At 38.0% G+C, this 23,050-nt stretch overlaps 1 protein-coding gene across 1 annotated transcript in view; it reads right to left on the reverse strand.

Annotated features, from left to right (window-relative positions):
* Positions 1-832: 832 nt before the first annotated feature.
* LOC139712902 (GMP synthase [glutamine-hydrolyzing]-like) overlaps positions 833-23,050 on the reverse strand; it is a 36,687-nt gene continuing 14,469 nt past the window's right edge. The window contains exons 3-17 of the mRNA XM_071624679.1: positions 19,425-19,516; positions 16,571-16,685; positions 15,236-15,333; positions 13,813-13,916; positions 13,094-13,287; positions 12,098-12,151; positions 10,416-10,527; positions 9,394-9,606; positions 6,144-6,362; positions 5,512-5,627; positions 4,859-4,984; positions 3,738-3,856; positions 3,258-3,388; positions 2,063-2,235; positions 833-1,029 (exon numbers count right to left, since the gene is read on the reverse strand). Of these exons, the coding sequence (XP_071480780.1) occupies positions 928-1,029; positions 2,063-2,235; positions 3,258-3,388; positions 3,738-3,856; positions 4,859-4,984; positions 5,512-5,627; positions 6,144-6,362; positions 9,394-9,606; positions 10,416-10,527; positions 12,098-12,151; positions 13,094-13,287; positions 13,813-13,916; positions 15,236-15,333; positions 16,571-16,685; positions 19,425-19,516 (1,968 nt within the window). The 3' untranslated portion in view covers positions 833-927. The remainder of the gene's footprint in view (positions 1,030-2,062; positions 2,236-3,257; positions 3,389-3,737; positions 3,857-4,858; positions 4,985-5,511; positions 5,628-6,143; positions 6,363-9,393; positions 9,607-10,415; positions 10,528-12,097; positions 12,152-13,093; positions 13,288-13,812; positions 13,917-15,235; positions 15,334-16,570; positions 16,686-19,424; positions 19,517-23,050) is intronic.

The following is a 23,050-nucleotide window of genomic DNA, read 5'->3' on the forward strand; positions in this document are numbered from 1 at the left end:
AGTGCTCTTCAAGACTACATCATGTTCTGCTCTATAACCCCTTCCATGTCATTATCCCAGAACATGGTATTATAGGACTGGACAATCCAATGCTTTTTATAGACTAGGTTGACTACATGGACATCAGATTTTTTTTTTCTTCTTTTTTTTTTAAAATTTTAAATGACATTTCAGAGCAATGGTTATGTTACATTATTATAATCCACATAAGCATTTAAATAAGTGCAGTATAAATTTTACACAGGGCTCAGCCTTCTATTTTGCAATTTGACAATATAAACAACACTTATTATTCCCTCCATATTCAGATGTGTAATCAATGTGCAAAGGATTATGAGATTTAACAATGAGCCCTGAACTTGTCTACATTCATTGCTACTCATTAGTGTGGGAATGAACAACAGCTTCTCAATTCCTTTATTCTCCAGGTATAAAATTCAACAGTAATCTCCAGCATAGGTGTACACCTTTCACGGAAAGCATTACTCCAGGTAAAGTGGAATTTGATTTGGTTGCTATGAAACCTTGTGGACACAACGATGACTTGCCCCTTCCCCCCTTCTCCATTCCCATTCCCCTCTATCTTCAGGCACATTAATTAATTATTCATTAAACTTGATTTCCATACCCTGCACTGCTGCTCCTATAGAATATAAAACCCACCCTCGTCAGTAATACCTCAATTTCCCACATGGGTCTGTCGCCTCTGCCTACACATTTCTCTTCCCGTCACTCACAGTCTGATATACTGCACACAGCAGCCCTTACAAGAGGACACAGAAAAATCTGATATATTAACAATCCCTGCCATATCCTTCCATGCCAGTTGACGCTGGAAAGAAGTCTGTTACATCAAGGGAAGATATACTGTCTCCTGGGAAGGTTGACCACTTGATGTCGACAGTGCCTCTGCAGGTGTCCACCTCTTCACTCCCACTCTGTCGTTCCAGGAGGTTTGGCAGTGAGGTCATACATAACTCTGGAAATGCCGGGGACGCTGTAGACAGCACGGGCTATCCTTGTAATGACCTGAGGGGAAATTGTACCAGTAATGATACCATATGAGACTTATAACCACAACGTCATCTGAAAACTTCCCATAATCACTCAGTAATTCACCATATCAGAATAATGGAATATTGCATGGTGTGGCAATATTTGTGCATTCCATGCTTTGTGTGTAATATCAGCACTGAATAAGAACATGCAATATTTCCTGTATTTTATCCACAAGAATCAACTATATCATGTGTGGCAAGGTGACAGTCAGTAAAAATTCCCCTTGCTCACTTCAGTATGAATATAAATCTTTCAAAATTAGTCACATTTACAGCAGACTCTTCATTTTAAACGGGATCACTGGATTTTGATGCAGTGTCCTCTAATGTTACGTTATGTCAATTTCTTATCCTTCGAGATTAGAGTATGTTTCATGCCCCTCTAAATAATAAAACCTCTTCACAGTTTCATGAACATCTTCTAATTTGTAAATGAGGTATATACTTTTCAAGGGGAAACATACGAAAACTGTACGGGAAAATATCCACAGACATGTTTAATCATACGACAGAAATAATCTTCGAAAAGTTTTGGAGGAAAAGACGAATATAATTGGATAAACATAATGAGGTAATGTCAAGGTCATGTGGGTGCGATGGCTACATCGGGGAGTCACAATACTACCCATGTTTGATCACTGGTATTCAACACTAAACATCTCAGTTCCAATGCAAAATGTCAATAACTTCTTCCTCCAGACCTCCCAACCTTTCTGACAAAAAACAAATAAACAAACAAATAAAATAAAAAACTAGGGATGACTTGGTTAAAAAAAGGTAAGAAAGAAAGAGCAGTTCCCACAGGAGTGTGTGGTAAAATTATCTAGAAAAATCAGCTACTCCTTTTGAAACAAGAGTTGGGGATGGTCAAAATTCAGATTCTTTCTTCCAAAGTAAGAATGGTTGGGAGGTCTACCTTCCTAATGCACTGTTTTCATCAGACATATTTTCATTGCAAGTCAACACTTCTTCATCCAGTGCCACCAAACACACATCCAACTTACATCTTCTGGTATGTGCTTTCCAGGTTGGGCGGGGATGCCCGTCATAAAGTCATTAGTGATGAAGGTTCTAATGACAATGCTGCGCTGACAGGATGGCTGGTGGGCAACGAGGTCGCGGTCAAAGTGGACCGGGACCAAGATGACTGGCATCTGGCTGATCTTGTTGTAATAACCTGACAATCAAATACATTGAATCTATAAATATACACTCTATTGAAACTCACAATTGCTGAACAATGTAACATCTTGGAAAACTTGGTGTCACAAATAAAATAATACCAGATGCTATGTTAAAAATTTGAAGATACTGCTACTTTTTTGGGACCACAAGAGATCCTGGAAAAAAAAAAAAAAAAAACTGAGCAAGCTTCAGCAACAATAATGCTTCCTGTCAGTTGACATGCATCACTAAAGTATTGTAATATTCTCATGATTAGTACAACACAGCCAAGCGTCTACTGTAAAAGTGGATATTTTCACGCGACTACTTTTTCACGCCCGGCCGGGTCAGATGAGTTTCGCATGTTTTTAATTTTGCGGAATCAAGACATCAACTACGGGAACATATGGCAAGCAAAAATATTTGCGTGCTTTTATTTTCACGCTAGTTTCTGGTTGCGCAAAATGTGTGAAAATTTCAACACCATGAAAATTTCCACTTTTACAGTATATGAAAAATAATTTTTCCACATTACTACTGTAACTCTAAATTCAGGAAGATGAGAATGCTGCCGATATACATTAGCAGACATGAAAAGACACAGGTATGAGTTTATCATGAGGTAGATACGACATTCATTGTATTATGGGCAGTGATTTCCACAATGCACAGACAGAGTGAAATAAAGGGAGAGGGAAAGTTAAAGAGAGAGAAGCACAAACAATAAGTACCAGAGGTTCTTTTGTGATTGTGCCTTAAGGGCAGCCATCACTGCTTTTCATAGTCGGAGTCAAGCCATTGCTCTTACTGTATCAACAATGCATCAAGTATGCTGCATAACCACAGGCATTTGCTGCATGAAACTTTTGCAAATTGGCAATGGCATTCAACGCACTGTGTAAACAGAAACAATTAGTAGATCTTAGCTCCTCGTGAAATTCGCGAAAGTTTCATACACATAAAAGATTCTGGTTTTACAGTACATGAAAGCATAGAGTATGCCGACATCACATACTACTGTGTTACGAAGCTTACCACTATTCATCAGTTCTTCTCTGGCGTGGTAGTCAGCTTGTCGCAGCATGGCAAGCACATTGGGAGTCAGGAAGGTGGGCGTGACATCCTGCAAGGTGTCTACCACAGGCTCACCGAAAATAAAGACAATTCTGGGGTGGAGAAATATGAGACAGAGATTGAATGACAGCTTCATGGTATTTTAGGCCACACCTCCAACAGCAGCTCACACCTTTCTAGTAAACTCGTGTGGGATGATGATACTGACATATATGACATGCTTTTTGCATGATAGATGGGGAGGGTTAGACAAGGACATCTACCCGATTTCATTGGCTGATGATTTCAACAATTTCATTGGAAAGGCCTTAATAAGTTTAAGGGGTGTAAGGCAAAATAAAGTTTCTCCTATACTCATATACATGCATCCTCAAAACTTCAATGTGTCCAGAAAACTAGCAGCTATTTAAAGGCTGAGGGTTGGGAGACAAGGGGGCTCACCTGTTCACACTGTGGCAGATCTTGGGAATGAGTTTAGCCAGCTGCATGAGGCTCTCCCAGTCTGGGGTCTCATCCTCTGTTGACAAGCCTGCCACATAGCTGTAGGTTCTACCATCTCCCTGTAGAATCAATGAAAGAATCACTTCTAGCTTGGTTGTGTCACGGAATTCATAAACAGTCTGAATGCAGAATTTTAACCTGTGAGGACGTGTCCCGAGTCTACTCGGGCAGGTGTCTATGGGAAATACGTATTGTAGCAAAATCAGTCCATCCTCAATGGATTAATTAAAAGGTCTAATTTACTTTTAGTACTATGAAACACCTGTACTCGGTGATATTTCAACGATTGCTTTTAACTCTGAGAATCCTAGATAGTCCTGAATGAAAAACCTAAAACAGCCCAAACTCATACTCGTAATTTAATTTTCTCTCCATTGTTTGCTTTGTCATATATACAACAACGTGCAGAAGCTGGAAACAGAAGCAAATTCCTATAATTGTCTCCAGTCCAGAGAGAAATCCATGACCTACACTAATCATGCTTGCCTTTGTTTCTATATTTTGCACATTTTTTGAGACATCTTCTTCTTTATATGGCACAATGTGCCTGGTTGATAGCATTTGCTGTTCCTCAATGACTCCTCACTACAACCACACTGAAACACAGCTGAACACGGGACATTCTATGAAAAAACTGAACACAGGGTACTTTAGTAAAAGACTGAATTAAAATGTTTGGGTTGCAGAATGTATTTGTTTGTATTCCTTGTATTGTATTCTTTCCAGGTAAATCATGATCAGTCCTTGGTCTATTTCCTGTCAAAAATGTAAAATTTAAACTAAACGAGCCAGAGTTCTTGCTGAGGTTAAATACTTGATTTGCATTTGAGACATTGTTCATGACATTTTCTCATGATATGCAAAACTGAAGCAAAACCCTGTGTGTCTATTTTTACAACGTTAAGAGAACCATGAGTGATACACTATCAGAACTGCTGGCAAGATGCCTTGCACACTGAGCCGTCTGCCAATTCAGTTTAGGATCTCACACTGGAGCGTGATATCAGTAACTCAGCTTAGTCCTTTATCATGAGGGGAGAGATAACGTCAAATATCTTCACCTGGACTCCAACGGACTTGACCGGAAGCAGCGTGGCGGAAAGCCTGCATCGGCTGGTGATGGATAGGAGTAGTTCTAACTCATCGGATGTCATTGCTGTACTTATCTTGCCAGCAAGCGCATGGGGCTGTTGGGGAAACAAAAATGTGATACGTTCCAGAATTCACTTTGCTCCTCAAATTTACTCAAATTGCTCAGGATGTTTTAACCAGCTGCCAACCTTGACAGCTATAGAGTCTCTGAATGAACTCAGTTATCCATGTACCATAATCTGCCTATTTCAAATATGTCATTCACAAGAAGTATACAGTTTGGGTGAGGCTTGCCTTACCTAACGACCACCAAGATTTATAGTGAACGGAGAGCAAACAAAAAGTATTAGGACAAAAAATGTTCATATACTCAAAATATCAAAGATAACTTTAAACTTTATTTTCAATATCTTAGCAATCAGCATACTTGCATTTGATTCATTACATTATTGATCCAATCAGTAGCAATCAATTAGGACAGCACATTGCTTTAGCTGTGTAAAGCAGCCAGAAACATTTCTGTACTAGCCATCACAACAGACACAAAATCCCACACATGCTGCAGTAGCACTATATTCTGTCAACAGGTGCAAGACAAATGTCAAGTCAGTACTTCACTCACCTTGTCGATTGAATCTGCATAGTTGACCATGAGTCGCAGCAGTATATTTGTCTCTGAAAAGTCCTTGCCCATGTATGGCTCTTCAGCACACAGAACCCTAATGGCAAGCCCGGGGCCTGGTTGGAGGGAAGGATCACGGATCTTTAATAAGTTTGAATAAAAAGTTCGCTGCAAATACCAACCCTCTGCAATGCAAATGAGAGACTTCACAAAGGCTGTCCTTCAGGACGTTCAGTTTTTCTAATTTCATCACAGACTCCTTCATGTCATAAGTCAGTTTATTCACAGGCTGACAAAGCAGCACAAAACTATATCTGTACTGAATGCAACCTTGCAGTACCAACGCAAATTACAGTTACATCCCAACTACCAAGCAGCAGGTACATGCAGCTTCGTGATTTGCATTTTAACTGTTGTGCCCATATCAAGCGAATTTAATGAAATAAAATTATTATTTATTCACAAGTATGTGTGTGCTTTACATTATACTAAAATAACTGCGCTTCCAAGATTAAATGCAGAGAGAGCTCTTGTATGAAAATTTGAAGCAAAGTCAGAGAAAACAAAACAGAAGGAAAATGCATGTTTAAGGAGATATTTCTATGTTTCTGTTCAGAACTAGGAGAAGTTACCTGGGAAGGGGTGCCTCTGGACTACATCAGTTGGTAGACCAAGATCTTTACCCAACGCCCTGACCTCATCCTTGTGGAAGTCCTTGAGAGGCTCGACGACACGCCCTTTGGTCCTCAGCTGCCGCACGAGCTCGGTGTCGTTGTGGTGGGTCTTGATGGCGTCTGCATTTGAGCTGGCAATCTTGGAGGCACTCTCGATAAGGTCGGGTCGTAATGTCCCTGCAACAACAAAAAAAGACACAGCACCAGGTGAATACTCGGCTCATATTTGGAATTCCCCAATCACAGAACAAAAGCAATCAAGGTCAAAGGTTGAGTTTTCTTTCAAATAATCTGAAAAAAGTCGAACTTCAATTTGTAGCATATCAGTATTTGGATGAATAAAACTTGCAGGGTTTGATCAATAAGTATTTCAGTATGTACAAACAAATATTGTGCATATTTATGGTGAAGCACTTGAAAATTCCAGAGGACATAATGCAATAAATATTTTACTACTATGTTTGATAGAGTAATTAACAAAACAGAAAAAAAAATAATTTTCTATTAAAATGCAGTCCAGTGATACTTCTAGTTTTAAAAAAAGTGCATTTTTTCCCACAAATTTCTTCTTACAAGATAGTTATCAGACACTTTAAATTAGTTCTGCTGTATTCAGAAGTATTCACAAGTATGTGTGTGCTTTACATTATACTAAAATAACTGCGCTTCCAAGATTAAATGCAGAGGACATAATGCAATAAATATTTTACTACTATGTTTGATAGAGTAATTAACAAAACAGAAAAAAACTAGACATATCGCTACGGCTACTGATATGCCTCCGCCATAATGCATGGTTCTCCTAATAGGTCTATAGTACAATGTCTTGACAATGTGTGATGACAGGTTCACACAATTGGCAAAATATTAAAAGGACAGGTTTGACACAAATGTGCTGAATGTTCACTTTCCTAGAACTAGGTTCAATTGGATGAATGATTAAAATGTCCGAGTGCAGGTATTTGGGGAACTGATGATTTTTACTTGACTTTTGACCCTTTTATAAGTTTATGCATTGAGTAATTTTCAAGGTATTGAGGAAAAGTATAATTTCAGTATCAAATGAGAAAATAGCATTATCTAAACCTGGCCTTTGACCTTTGACCTCACAGTTCCAAAGAGAATCACTGTTAGGTTGAACATGCATAAATATGTAAGTTTCATGATACCTGGAGTTACTTTCGAGATATGGAGGAAAAAGTGCAATTTAGCACTTTCACTTGACCTTTGACCTTATGACCTTTGACCTTTTGGCAAGAAACTTCCCCAAAAATATATATTGGGTAATACATGCCATACATCAAGTTTTAAAAAAAAAACCTTCAGGCATATTGCATTCTAAGGAAAGTAGTGATATTTTGAGGAGTTGACCTTGACCTTTGACCCCTGACCTTTGACCCACGACCCCAACTTCCCTAGATAATCACTGCCCATCAGTACAAGCATATATACTAAGTTCCATGAAGATACCTTAAACCATTTGCGAGATATGGAGAAAAACATGAAATTTCAATTTTTTTTTCACAAAATAACCTGTGACCTTTGACCTTTGACCCTGTGACCCTAAAATCCACACAAAGTATTATCCCCCAAGGATATACCCTCATACCAAGTTTGATGTAAAACCACCACACGGTTCTTGAGATATCGACAAAAACAAAACGGGACGGACGGACGTACGGACGTACGGACGGACGGACGGACGGACGACCCGAAAACATAATGCCTCCGGCCACTTCGTTGCGGAGGCATAAAAATAATTTTCTATTAAAATGCAGTCCAGTGATACTTCTAGTTTTAAAACTAGATATATCGCTACGGCTACTGATATGCCTCCGCCATAATGCATGGTTCTCCTAATAGGTCTATAGTACAATGTCTTGACAATGTGTGATGACAGTTTCACACAATTGGCAAAATATTAAAATGACAGGTTTGACACAAATAAGCTGAATGTTCACTTTCCTAGAACTAGGTTCAATTGGATGAATGATTAAAATTTCAGAGTGCAGGTATTTGGGGAACTGATGATTTTTACTTGACTTTTGACCCTTTTATAAGTTTATGCATTGAGTAATTTTCAAGGTATTGAGAAAAAGTATAATTTCAGTATTGAATGCGAAAATAGCATTATCTAAACCTGGCCTTTGACCTTTGACCTCACAGTTCCAAAGAGAATCACTGTTAGGTTGAACATGCATAAATATGTAAGTTTCATGATGATACCTTGAGTTACTTTCGAGATATGGAGGAAAAAGTGCAATTTAGCACTTTCACTTGACCTTTACCTTTTGACCTTTGACCTTTTGGCAAGAAACTTCCCCAAAAATATATATTGGGTAATACATGCCATACATCAAGTTAAAAAAAAAAAAAAAAAAACCTAAGACATAATTGCATTTTAAGGAAAGTAGTGATATTTTGAGGAGCTGATCTTGACCTTTGACCCCCCTGACCTTTGACCCATGACCCCCAACTTCCCTAGATAATCACTGCCCATCGGTACAAGCATATATACTAAGTTCCATGAAGATACCTTGAACCATTTGCGAGATATGGAGAAAAACATGAAATTTCATTTTTTTTCCACAAAATAACCTGTGACCTTTGACCTTTGACCCTGTGACCCTAAAATCCACACAAAGTATTATCCCCCAAGGATATACCCTCATACCAAGTTTGATGTAAAACCACCACACGGTTCTTGAGATATCGACAAAAACAAAACGGGACGGACGGACGGACGGACGGACGGACGGACGGACGACCCGAAAACATAATGCCTCCGGCCACTTCGTTGCGGAGGCATAAAAAGTGCATTTTTTCCCACAAATTTCTTCTTACAAGATAGTTATCAGACACTTTAACTTAGTTCTGCTGTACGGATACAAGACAACAATGACAATAGTTCCCATGCAGGTGAACGCATTCTACACAGTCCTGCTACTGTCATATTCTGATGGCTGAAATGCTAGCAGGATCTACATTGTCTGCTAAGCATTCATTTAGCAATATCTAAGAGACTATTATGGGATTCCATGGATCTGTGAATTCCCATGAAAAGATGTAGCCATCACAGACAACACATTCTGCTGCAATACACTCATTCTATTCAACTTGCTCAATTAGGACCGGTTGAATGGCCATCATCATTTAAGCTTTTTCTATGAGCAACGTGGCACCACTAGTCTGAGCTCATTTGTCCTACCTTGGGCAAGAATTGTATCCTCTGGCTTCAGATTCAGCTCTAAGCACACCTCGTCTGCAATGCGCATGAACGTGTCACCGATGATTTTGCGCTTTTCTTCAGGATTTATTGTGAGGTTCAGTGTCTTTGTGATTCGCTTTGGTGATTTGGGATCACTCTTGTCCACTGGGATTGCCGTTGTGCCGTTGTAAAATGCCTGGGAAGCATTGACAACTGCACAATAGAGAAAATAACAAAAAGAAGTTTGACTTCATTTAGCAACAGCATAATTCAATACACACATAGCTGGTGTTAATGATAATATACATAAATAATCCTCATACAACATACATGATTTTGCTGATGACATTGATGCTCTATGATTATATCATAAGTGTACGCTTTATCATGAGCCAGATGTTCATGTGAATGATTGTGTTATGCACTGTAGTAATGTCTTATTCAAAGACAGCTCTGCAGGACCTTTGTATGAAGTTCTAGGTAGACTCCTCGAACAAAATGTGGTCTGAGTTCTTGGTTCTATTGATTACAATTACACTTACATGTACAAGATGATTAGGGCTTTGATGGAGCATATTATATCTACATGGACTATGTTCCAATGCATCAAGTTTATCTGCTGTAAAATGTCATTTTCAACAGCTCTTGCATTGGCTTTACCAATGCATCTATAAACATGAAGATGAAACATACAAATTAAGTCAAACAAGAGCCCTGTATTGTGCTGCAATTATGTGCTCCCCTACCGAGATGACTCCTATTGATTATGATTTAATCTATATTAATACCAGTTTCTTTTTCCAGTATTCCCACTGTATTGTTCAATTTCCTGATAAGATTTAAATTTGTGTTGTTACTACAAGGTAGCTCCTCTCACCGTTCTTTCAACTATACTATTATGCCCTGCAGAGTATATTTCCATAGAACTGTGGAATTAAAATTTATCATCAATCCATATTTCTACAATTGAGATGGAGAGGTATAGGGACACATTGCACATTATTTGTCGTTTCTTATCTAACCTTTGAGCTTCAAGCCTAGTCTGCTGAGAGATTCCTCCACAAGCTGACTCTCATTCCGCCGCATGAACCCATTGTCTATGTGCAGCGCCACCACTTGGTCTGCACGTAGCGCCTGTAATATTCAAGCATCAGCAGGTTGTTAAAGGTTGTACACAGTTCTGGTCGAGGTGAGCATTTAGCTTTTAACGTTTTGCGAGATAATCAGAAACCACTATATGAGATGTCAAAGAGCATGCAATTCTAAGGGGTATCAAAAGTTTATTTGACGAAAATCGGTTTTGAAATGGCTGAGATATCCAAAAACAACGTGAAACAAAGAGATCCTAATAAAAGGCGTGGCCTGTCGCCTTTTATTATTATCACTTCTTTGGATATCTCAGCCATTTGAAAAACAATTTTCATCAAATAAACGTTGAATCCTTCTTAGAATTACATGCTCTTTCATATTTCATAAGAGGTTTCTCATTATCTCACTTAGGAATGTTCAAAACATGAATCCCCACCTCAACCAGTACTGTACAGTCCCTTTAAAAGGTTAAGAGGTAATAATCCTACAATATGCTCAATTGGACATAGCCAGAGTAAACCTAAGAATACTGACTTGTCTGGTTGATTTATTACACCATCATTATCATTCTAACTTGCATTTTCTCCTTTTCAGACATGGCTGAACTGCTTGAGCTGTTGGATGAAGTTAAAATTTATGCTGAAGTGTTATTAAAAGCATAGAAAAGTTTTGAAAGTTACGCTATAACTATAATACCTGTATCTTTAGAAATACATCCCAAAGCTAGGATGCCATTTCTGAAGTGTTTTGTGTAACACCACTGCTTTTGGGAAACACTGACTGTGCTAAATTCAGTCATTCACAGATTTGAACTTTTTGTGAAGATTGTATAATATTCATCTGCAACAATGTATAACAATTTCATTTCTACACAATACCACAGATACTAGTCACATGTTGAACAACGAACTCAAATTCTTCAGGTGGAAAATATTGTTACACAATGCCTTCAATGGTCTTTCAACTGCCCTGATGTAACACTTTTGGAAGGAATGCACAGCAGCATTGGACTATCCTTTACCCCTTAAACTGAAAAAGACACTAAATTTCAACAACAATAACTGCATTCCCACAATCATTATGATTTCAACATCTCCACTGGTCGTTGCTATGACTAAACACAATAAGTTATGAAGAACAGTGCTCAATGAAAGCAAGAGAATATCAATCAGAGGGGTGGAGGTTGAGGTGTGAATTTTCTTCAATTTGTCTCCCTCTACACATGAAATTTGTAAGATCACAACTGCTGATCTATAATTCAACAAACATGTCCAAAAAAAAAGAAACATTTGTAGAGGGAGATAAATTGAAGAAAACTCACAAGTCAACAGTGCTCATTTTTAGTCTAACAGGGGCAATTTAGGTGTTAAGTTTATCTTTCCATTTGATGTGCAAACTCTGCAGCCATTCCACTGTAACACAAAACATGAGGATGATACTTATCTGCATGTATTTTCAAACCTTGCACAATTGGTCAGTAAATATTTGAATTGATGCCGACCATTTCAAAAAAAAGAAAACCAAAATGTGAAAAACAGATTTTTCCTGATGTTGCAAGTTATAGCACATTACACATGTCAAGTCTAAGTGGAAAAGCTGAGTAATGTTAGCATACCTTGCGGAGAAGAGCAGCACACACTGTAGAATCAACACCCCCACTGACTAAAACCTGCCAAAGAAATGCAGACAATAACAAACACTCAACAAATGTCATTGCCAAGAACGATGAAAATATAGCTCAAGGAAAAATAAATTTGAAATCATCATTGGTCATTCCTATATCATATGTTGAAATGGATGAAAAAAAAATAATATGTAAATATAAAAAATATGCAACATTTCAGCACATTTTCCCTGAAACACAAACAAACAAACAACAAAGCATCAAAAGAGCAATTAGTGATAGAGTATCTTGCTACAAACAAGAATATGGACTTTTTTTCCATGTGAATGTGCACTTGACAATGACAGCAGAAAGTATTTATCACCTCGGCCAAGGAGAGTATGTTTTTGTTGGCATTGGTTTATTTGTTTGTCTGTCTATTTGCAAAACAACTCAAAAAGCTGTGAACAGTTTTGGGTCACACTTACAGGAAAAGTTGATAATGACACAAGGAACAAATGATTACATTCTGGCAGTAATCCGGATAACTGTCTAGACCCAGGATACTTTTTTTTTTTTTTTTTAAGGATTATCATTGGCAAATAGGGCAAACGAACAAGGGAGTTGAAGCTGTGAACATCTGAGGTGTGCACTGAGCACACACTCAAGGAGCGCAGCAAGCAGTAAACTACTGATCAGGTAGACTCTATTTGAGACAACAGAAAGGTTTCTTTTTCATTGGGAAATAACGACTATTTTCGGCATGCTGTATGGGTGGAAAGATGATACAAGAAATTACATTTTGAAGGATGACATATGGATAGTGCCTTATTCATAGAACTAAAGTCTCATACATTCAAAAAAAAAAAAAAATGTTACAGACTTTCTTATTAACCCAAGACTGAATGAAAAGCTGAGCCTTGTTCTGGAGAAACACTCTTTTCTCTACTGCATGCAGTCTCATTTCATATTCAGCAGAATGGATATAAAATCTGTGTCTTGGCTCACCAGGACTTTGTTACTGCCGACGGTTTTCTTGATCTCCCTGATGCAGGCATCCTCACGGCTCACCATGGTGTAGTTGCCGGAGCAACCCGCAATCTCAAACAGAAAGTTCTGCAGCATCCGCTGGCCATTTTCCGAGAGATCCACCTCTGGGTGGAACTGGACCCCGTAAAGTCTCTTCTTCTCATTAGCAATGGCTGCAGTTGTGTGGGATGAGGAGGGATCATACCTTGTATCATGCTATACTTTGCATCATACTTTAGATATGCCATGTAATTTTTCCCTCACGGTTTTTGTAAGACAAACTGGCAATTGCTTATATTCCGCATCAAGAACAATGACAAGCACGAATGTGCTACCCCTGCTGACAGCTATCCATGCTTTGTGTAGACAAAGCCCATATACACTGCATTTACATACTAGGGAAAGTATTTTTTTTTTTTCAAATCTGATCTCCATACATCTCAATAAACTTGCAAGCTTCACTATCACTGCAATATATATGGTATGGTGCACACAGTAATTTCAGTCATCAAATATTAACTACCTTCCAACATAGAAATATCAACACATTAAGCTTTCAAACCCAATTAAAGAAGGCATGACATTGCAGACACAGCAAATGTTCATGACATTGTTACATTTGTAAACGCACACAGATTTAATCTCTTTCAGGCTGATATACCCTTAGAATACATACTTTATTAGTAGTACTCACTTACCCGCAACAATATTCCCTGAGGTAGCAGCAACCACAAACCCTCTCGCTAGCTTGTCCATACTGTCTCCATGTGTCAATAATACACTCTGCTGTTTCTCTAAACCTCTGCATGAAAAAGACCAAATAAGATATATAAATAAGTAAATAAATGAATAGATACATAAATAACATGAAATAAAGAGTTAAAATATCTCATGCATCAACCAACAATATCAATAATATATGACATCTGCGTAAACACCAAGGGCCCCTCATTTAATATTATCTTGGCTGAATGGATGGCTGGATATTCTGACAGATGGCCAGACTGAATATTTCCAGTCACTGTCTGGTAGACCAGAGGCATACAACTGCACTATGTAGTGGTGGAATAGTTGCCTGGGGTAGATACAAGTGCTTGAAAGGACAGATTGTTAACAGCTTTGTGGTGGATATTATTATATTCTGATGAGATACTGCACACATGGTAAAACAAGGCCAAATCCATAGTACCCTCCGAACTCTGTTCGGGGGATACAATGATGATACCTACACATCCACATCAAGAGTTGGCACATTTCCATGGCTACTTTCATGATGTTTGCGAAGGACTTTTATCAGATCTATAACAACTCCAGTTCACCACTGTTCATGGGTATATACACTAATATACACTTGCTTGCACTTGCAACGTGACACACAACTCCAAGAAAAGGAAACTCATTGCAATTGTACATACATCTCACAATCATAAAAGCAATATTACTATTTCTCATTGTAAAATTGGCAACGTAAGATTGTTTAATGTTAATCATATTACCAGGGAATAATAATAATAATAATCATCATCATCATAATCATAACCATAATTTTAATAATAATCATAATAAAACATCGCGGCCATTACATACTACCAGTGAAATTTGTTTATAAGATAAGGATACACAAATGCCCTGCTAAAATTTCCTAACATGAACTACTATTATGCATAACATCAACTGAGGGTCAGGAAGTTCCAAGATTTCTGCTGGAAAATGACTACTTCTGTAAATATTCTGTAAAATCCTTCAACATTTAGAATTTCCCTCAGCTGAGAGGAGTTACCTCTCATACTCATTAGCTGTAAATTTGGTCACTTTTTATCCTCAAATTCAGTCAGAAAAAAAGAAGAGAGAAAAAAAAGAAGGAGTCGTGAGGTGATGACATCATCTCTTACAGTTTCAGGATGCTACATAAGCACTTGCCTGATTGTCCAGAGTAAGTGTTTTGGAACAATGAGACCAAATGCTTGCCCAAATTAGGCAAGCAAAAAGTTTCAAAACCATCTACTTCACTTTTCCCTCTTCAAATCCACAAAGTAAGCCATTTCATTCGCCTGATTGTAGTCTGATTTAGAGTAAAATATGAGCAAGACATGGAATTAAACTGAAATGACAAGATCAAACCTGAAGAGTGTTATCGTTGGGTCAACCGTGACTGTGAACTGGCCATCTTCTCTCGTGTCCTTCTTATGAACGGTTCCTCCAAACTCCTTGTTCATCATCTGATATGGTTGAAGGCAGGGGGAGAGAGACTTTGGTTAAAATCATGATTAGATTGACGGATGGAGTCCTTGATACATAAAGTGGTCACTTGACTTCTAGTCCATGGATTATTCTGATTAAAACTGTCGTAACCTGACAGGCTGGCTGAATCAGACATAAAAATCACAAAAACTGGAATCTAAACTGACTTGGCTGGGGGGGGGGGGGGGGGGGAAGAAAATCTTATATTTGCACATGTCTTCAAAGTTGAACAATCCCATCCAAATTTCAAATTCTAAGAAAGTACTGAGAAAATCAAATCGTGGCATTCTGAATTCAACCTATTTTTTCTAAAACCAACCATGAGCTTGACTACATCTAAATTTTCAAGCTACATGTAATTCCCTAAAAACTGTGCTTTTTCCCCCTTTTTTTTTTTTGGGGGGGGGGGGGGAGGGGGAGCCAGCTTCCCTACCATTTGTATAGTAGATTGTACTAACAAAGCATGGTAAATCGTACTTGTTTGAAAGCTTTGTAAGGTTTAGAAAAGTGAACAGTCTTCAGATCAGAAAATTCATGCAGTTTTGTGTCATTTTAGCAACATATATTGTTGAGTGATTCTTAACTGTGGATTACACAGACTTGATATATTCTTTTCTATCTGGTATTAGCTGCTGATATGGTGGAAAAAAAATCATGTTCTTCATTCTGTATGAGACATACTGGTTGCTACGCTAAAGCGTAAATAAGATTATCAATATGTCAGGTTTGAATTGAAGTCACTGGACTTGAACTGACAGGGATCTGCAAATGAAAACATCACTCTGTATCAGAAGCCACTTCATACCATGTTGTCATCAATACCTCAAATACCATGGTTATCATAGTTGGCTGCCTACACTTGGTGTACAATATACACACTGAATAATGGTAACTAGAAGAAGAAGCACTCTCACTTTGTGTGCAATTTGAAATGAATACCAGCATATCTACAGTACATTACAGATGGTGACCATTCATACAATAGTCCATACCGGTCTAGGAACAGGATGTCAATGTCACAATGGATTCCAAACTGTGGGTATCAGAACAGTGTATCACGCTCCTGGTATTTTATATGGTGAACTACCCTCGTACTGTACTTGCCGACACTCGTGTTCATATTTAGCTGTGAAAATACACACACATACACACACACACACACACACACACTAGAATAAAATAAAGAATAAAAGAGAGTCTTTGCTGAAATCCTACCTGCATCCCATAGCATATTCCCAGAACTGGAAGCCCACATTGGAAGATAGTAGGATCATATGTTGGCGCATCTTCAGCGTACACACTATTGGGACCGCCTGATATAATGATGGCCCTGTGTGTGGCAAAGGTATGGGTACAGTACATCATGTTGAGTTGTATGATGAGAAAGGAGTAGCTTGAGAGCCATACATTGTCTGGCAACATGGAACCACAATAGATTTCGGGAAAATACAATCATCATTTTGTCAATTCATCCCATTAGAACATCACTGATATTTATTGTGTGGACTCGGAATGACTCATAAGGCATATTCACATTCACGTATTGCTCTCTACAGGAGCAGAAAGAACAAGAATATTTCTTCTATAAACCCACTTGCTAGAATTGAAATGAGATGGCATGCAAATTTCTTAACACCATCTAGATCACTTATGGTCCACTCTGTAAGGCTGTAAGATGTGAGATCAATCTACACTACAAATTCATCTATCACAATAATATTGTAACTGATATGGTGTGATTTACTACTATGGGAGCCATGAACCCAGGACAAGTGAATCTTGCCATCAAAGTGTCTGCTCTGCAAATTGGGGGCTTTCCTCTTCCCCAACTTTAACAGCATTCCCATTTTAAGAGGTGACATTTTTATGCATATGTCCGGTGTTGCATTGTGCCATTGTGGCAGGCTCATGGAAGAGACTGGGCTTAAATGCGCATGTGTATCTCTTGCTACACTGCTTTGGTGCAAACACTACTTCACTGTAACAAGTCAGAGATAGTGTTATGTAGGGGAATGTTTGGTTCTCTTAGATAAGGCAGCTATGTGATGAATGTCTGATGGACTGATTTCCCATTGTGGAGGACTCACAAGATAACTTTGTGATCTTCTAGAAGGCCAAAGACTATTTGTGCTTGATGAAGCAGTACGAGACAGATTTCAATGTAAAATTAAAAGGATTCTTGGTGTTCATTAGTGCCGGTAGTCAATCTTTATGGATATCATGATAATAATTATGTAACTTTAAAAAAAAATGTTGGAGTAAATTGACATCTTGTCTTCCCCAAGATTCCAAAAACACATTGCAAATACCCATTACTGTGTAGAAATACAGACTAAAGGCATTTCCAGAGACTCCAACCCAAAGCACCTTTTGATCTGGAGATTCTCCCGCCTGAAACCCCTAGCAAACGGGAGACTCCAAGTTGACGTGTGCGAAGCACGAAGTTCCTAGGGTTCTAGGTGCTCTCTGGTGCTATCTAAGGCTTATTTTTTCAACATACAGTATATACCAATAAGTAGGAAATCCTTTCCAACGGGAGACACAGAGCCAGGGCGGGAGAAATTAAATCTCAAACGGGAGAACGGGAGATTTTGCAAAAATGGGTTTTCGGCGGGAGATCTCCCGTCGAAAACGGGAGAGTTGGAGTCTCTGCATTTCTTCAAGGATGAAATGTGAATCAAAAGACCAAGTGATATCTAAGGTTGCATGTCACTCAAAATGTTCCTGATATTCTCGTTAATTTCCAGTGACTTTGTAAACAGCTCTTTATAAATGGAGTACTTTCTCTCTATTCATAGGCACTAAGCAATGAACAGGCGACTTACCCTAAGGTAGTACTTCAAATTTTAACTTTGCTGAAACGTCAAATATATCATATTTCACAATTTCCTATTGAACTTTAACCCTGGCTTTCACTTAAATGCCAAAAATCATCTAGTGCAGGGCTATCAACATTCACCCATTAAACTCGGCAAGATTCCAAAAGAGCAACTACAGTTGCGAATTATTTTATAAGACATGTATGTCAATCACCAAAGTCGTTCCTCATCAAGGAAATTTTTACCTCCGCCAAAGGAAGGAGTTCAAATGTTTTCATCGGTGTTGGTTTGTTTGTATTAACAGTTTGTTTGTCTGTCTGTGTGCAAAATAACTCAAAAAGTCGTGAATGGATTTGGATGAAACTTTAATACAGGAAAGGTTCAGAATGACACAAGGAACAGAGGATTACTTTGGTAGTGATCCAGGATTTTTCATGAATTTTATGAAGAATTTTCGATATTTTGGCAGGTAGGGTCAATAAACTAGGGAGTTCAAGCTGCGCATTTTTAAGGTTTTCAGACGTGTACTAAAGTCCGTGCTCTAGTTTCTGCTAGGGCGAGGTGCGCCACGCACCTGGAAGTTAATGACATAACAGAAGGCTTTTATATACAAATTGGAAAATTGGGTGATTTTCAGCATGCATACGTATGGGTGGAAATCACTTATCTCTATGGAAGAACAAGATCAGTGGTGGAAATAGCTGCTTAGCGGAGGTCTGTGCTCTCAGAGTGCTTCTCTTGTTATAGGTTTTTTTAAATCTATAGATACAAGATGAGATATTGATGTTTGCAGGAAGCCTTCTGCAGAATCAGAGACTTGGCAGCTATGCAAGCAACGTGGCGTGCTCTGGCACAAAATGTCTACACCTGCATGAATCACGTTTAATATTAATTCAATGCCAAATGCTGAAATTATTGCTTAGAGCACAGAATTATTTGAGTACTTGCGCCTGGACTGTCAACAGTGGCCTTTATCAAAGTGTCCCCTAACAGGCAGTTAATTACACCCTCTACTTTGTACATCTCTTCAATGACAGTTTTGCTAAAAGTGTGATGGATGACTTTTTTAGGTTTGGCTTTGATTAAAAACAGGGACACTCATTCTAATAACAACCCACTAACATGTATACTGCTACAGTACCCCTTCCAACTTTAAGCTTACGATGCATATGGCAAGTTGTGAATTCAGGCTAATTAATGGCAATGTTAATACACAATATTTTGCCTACATCCGAGCCATTATTACTTACTTGAACTGCTTCTCCTTGAGGATAAATGCTGGAGTTTCAAGAGGAAGGATTTCTGAATTGATGCACAGCTCCCTCACTTTTCTGTCAATCACCTGCATAGTGAGGTGGAGTGTGAGAGAAACAGACATGTATCACTAGGCAAGTATGATCAGAAAATGAAGAGAACCATCTAAACATGTACAGTAAACCAGTTTACCTCATGGAAGTCAAATCCATGGAACCAGAAGAAACTCAGTAGATTTATGAATGAATGTGGACTTACCTGGTACTCACATTTACACTGAGTTAGCAGTATCTTGGGTCATGTTTTAATAGTTGTTGATGAACACATGTACATTGTATATGGCAGCAGGAAAAATCGACATTATACAAATAGTGAATGGTCACAAGTGCGATGGTACTAGATTTTGCAAGAGGTGAAAGATAGAGGCGCGGCGAAGCTGAGTTGAATAGTGTGCCTCATCTTTCACTGAGTGCGAAATCTTGTTCCATTGCACAAGTAAAGACCATACACTATTTGTTTTATACAACACCTCGAACGTCAACAGATTTGGTCCACACAGATTCTAGAATTTAGTACAGAAATGGCAACCATTTTCTGTGAAAGACGAATGAGTAGCTGCACAGTCACAGTCACCGTGTATGTATGTATGTATGCAAAGCTGATTGGTTGAAGTTATTTACAAATATGAGTGACAAAAGTACATTATGCTTGTAAGCACGCTTCTAATTGTTGAGTGCAAGTGGCAAATGTTTGTTCATTGTGACATCAGAGCTGTGCGATGGAACAAAAACTTGGGGGTCAATAGAAATGGGTGATGTCAGCAGCATTGCACGGCTGACAGCCTCAGCGTACAATGGAACTTTTAACTAAATGTCATGTGATGGGCAATCGACCAATCGGATAGCTACATTCTAATTAGGTGTTGTATAATGACTGCTGATGTTGTGAACCCTTGGAGTTTAAAGATCTTTGACATTTTACCCTTTATGACAGAGACCAATGAAATATGTAGAGTGAAAGGTAAATTCAGCCATAAACCTCAAAAGTGGTAACAAATGTACTAGTAGGCATAAATATACTCTGCATGATCATGTAAATAAAACACCCTTTCCAAACATCCTGATTTGAACACGAATTTGAATTACATTGACCATAAACTCTCTCCTCCTCAACAGTGTATTCTATGTCCATTCAGCATTGTTATAACCACTATCGTTAGTACTGAGACAAACACAGGATAAGAGGAATTTGGGGAATTTACCCTACACGGCAGTTACATTTGTAGACATGCTGTCAGCCTTCAGAACAGTAATAGTTGACTACACAGCATGACACATACAAGTATCCCTTGACACTACTGCAAACTTCGATATTTTCGCATGATTTATTTTTCGCCATGAGTGGCTCAAAATCATATTCACAGGTTTTTGAATTTGCAGTGCACAATTTATTATAAACCCATTCAAAATGTGCAGAGAAAATTGTGAAGCTACAATGTTTGTGGATTTTAGAATTTGGGCTAGCCAGACGTAGCACTAAATACGCGAAAATTAATATACCACGAAAATTTCTGCATTTACAGTATTACATGTGTATGCATACAATGTACATACACAGTTGTACATACATACTATACATATAACAAGTTTTGACATTAACATTTTCTTTGGTGGCCACTAGGAATTTCATATGACGTACATTGTACGTATGTAAAATAAAAAACATGACTTTCTGTTCCAATCGCCAATTATCAGTTTGGGCAATTGGGAGGTTTCATGGAGGCTTCATGTAAAACCCTGAAATACTCCCTGATGTGATTTTATCACTCAATTCATATTCATATCACTCAATTCATATTACAGATGACAAAGTGTATCCATAGAGAAGCTGCCATGAGTGCAGCATACTGGTTCATCGTATATTGGTTTGCTATGTATACGAGCATTTGATTTGGATACCTATGACTTGAATTCACCACTTCAGTGGCACAGGAAGTGAAGAAATAGTTTCAATGCACACTACCATGTATCTTGACCACATAATCACAAAGGCATTACCAACAAATGGGCAGATAAAGCATTTTAATGGGCATTTCCTTACAAATCTGATATCAAAATATCATCAGGTATTATGAAACGCTGAGTGAGAAAATATTCATAAGTTATAGTTTAATATAGACTCAATACATTCAATGCACCAACATATCAGTACAGGCATACAATATATCCAACCTCGGGCTACATTTGTACGCAACAATATCTACCGGTCTTTTTATGCAATCTCTGTTCTGTTCTCAAGTTAGTAATCACCTCAGTTCCAGAGCGGTTTTGAAATTATCTATAATACAATATACAGCTTGAAAAATACAAGTTCCTTGCCAGTCTGTAGGGGCTCATAGTGCATTGTACTACCGGTACTCAGTATTTCTCGTACTAAATCCATCCACTAAAACCTCTTTCACAATGAGGTTAGAATTATCTTATCATTCTCCAGCGCCATAAAATGGACAATCAGTTCTGCTCTTTAATTACGACATGCCTCTGGATGCATCCATTGAGGAAGTCATGCCCAAAATTACACATTGTAGGCGTGATACATCAACATCATTGTGACGTGTCCTAGTAGCTACAACTTGATGGTACAAGTATTTTGTGAAATTTAGAGGGCTAAAACCAAAAGTGAAGGGCAAATTGTAGATGTGCATCAAAGCGCATACAATTATATATACACTATTCAGATATCAAGGGTAACACAGATCACCCAATTTTACAACATTAATATCTGGGGATTTCTTCAAAAGGGGACTCTCTTCATGCCATAACTTGATTTTCAATTGCATTCTTCCTCACACATACTGTAAGTAACTATTAATCTTTTAAAAGATGTTGCCATTCATATTAAAATGAAGTCAGGATGTACTGAATTTCCTCAATGTTTTTTGTTTGTCTGTCTGTTGTTTAATGTGTTACTGAAAACAGAGCAATGTACATGGTATGCCCTGTGCGAATTGTGTAACTAAAAAGTTTTCTCAAAGGCTCTAAAAGATTGTCAAAGTACAATGTACATTGTAGTAGCTGGGCATATTAAATCTTACAATGTCACTTCTAAATGGTACTTCCTTTTGTGTATATCCTGCCAAAAGACACCCGAATGTTCTGTTGGACATTCAGTCAGTTAAAGGGATGGTATAGTATTGGTTGAGACGAGGATTTAGCTTTTAACTTTTTGTGAGATACTTAGAAACCACTTTATGAAATGTTAAAGAGTGTATGATCCTAAGAGGAATTCAAAGTTTAATTTATGAAACTCAGTTTTGAAGTGGCTGAGATCTAAAAAAACAACAAACAAACAAAGTAAAACAAAGCTATCCTAATAAAATGTGGGTCCCAACTTTTATTGGGAATGCTTTGTTTTGGATATCTCAGCCATTTCAAAACCAATTTTCATCAAATAAACTTTGAATTTCTCTTAGAATTAAATGCTCTTTCATATTTCAAAAGAGGTTTCTCATTATCTCAAAAAATCATCATAAAAAAATTGCAAACCTGAACTTAAGCCCCATCTCATTCTCAACCAAAACTATACCAACTCTTTAAAGGGTGCGCATACTTTTGGTTGATAC

This window comes from Diadema antillarum, unplaced genomic scaffold, assembly GCF_040938485.1.
Source record: "Diadema antillarum isolate AM-2024a unplaced genomic scaffold, OU_Dant_1.0 seq00001873_RagTag, whole genome shotgun sequence".
NCBI classification, from domain to species: Eukaryota; Metazoa; Echinodermata; class Echinoidea; order Diadematoida; family Diadematidae; genus Diadema; species Diadema antillarum.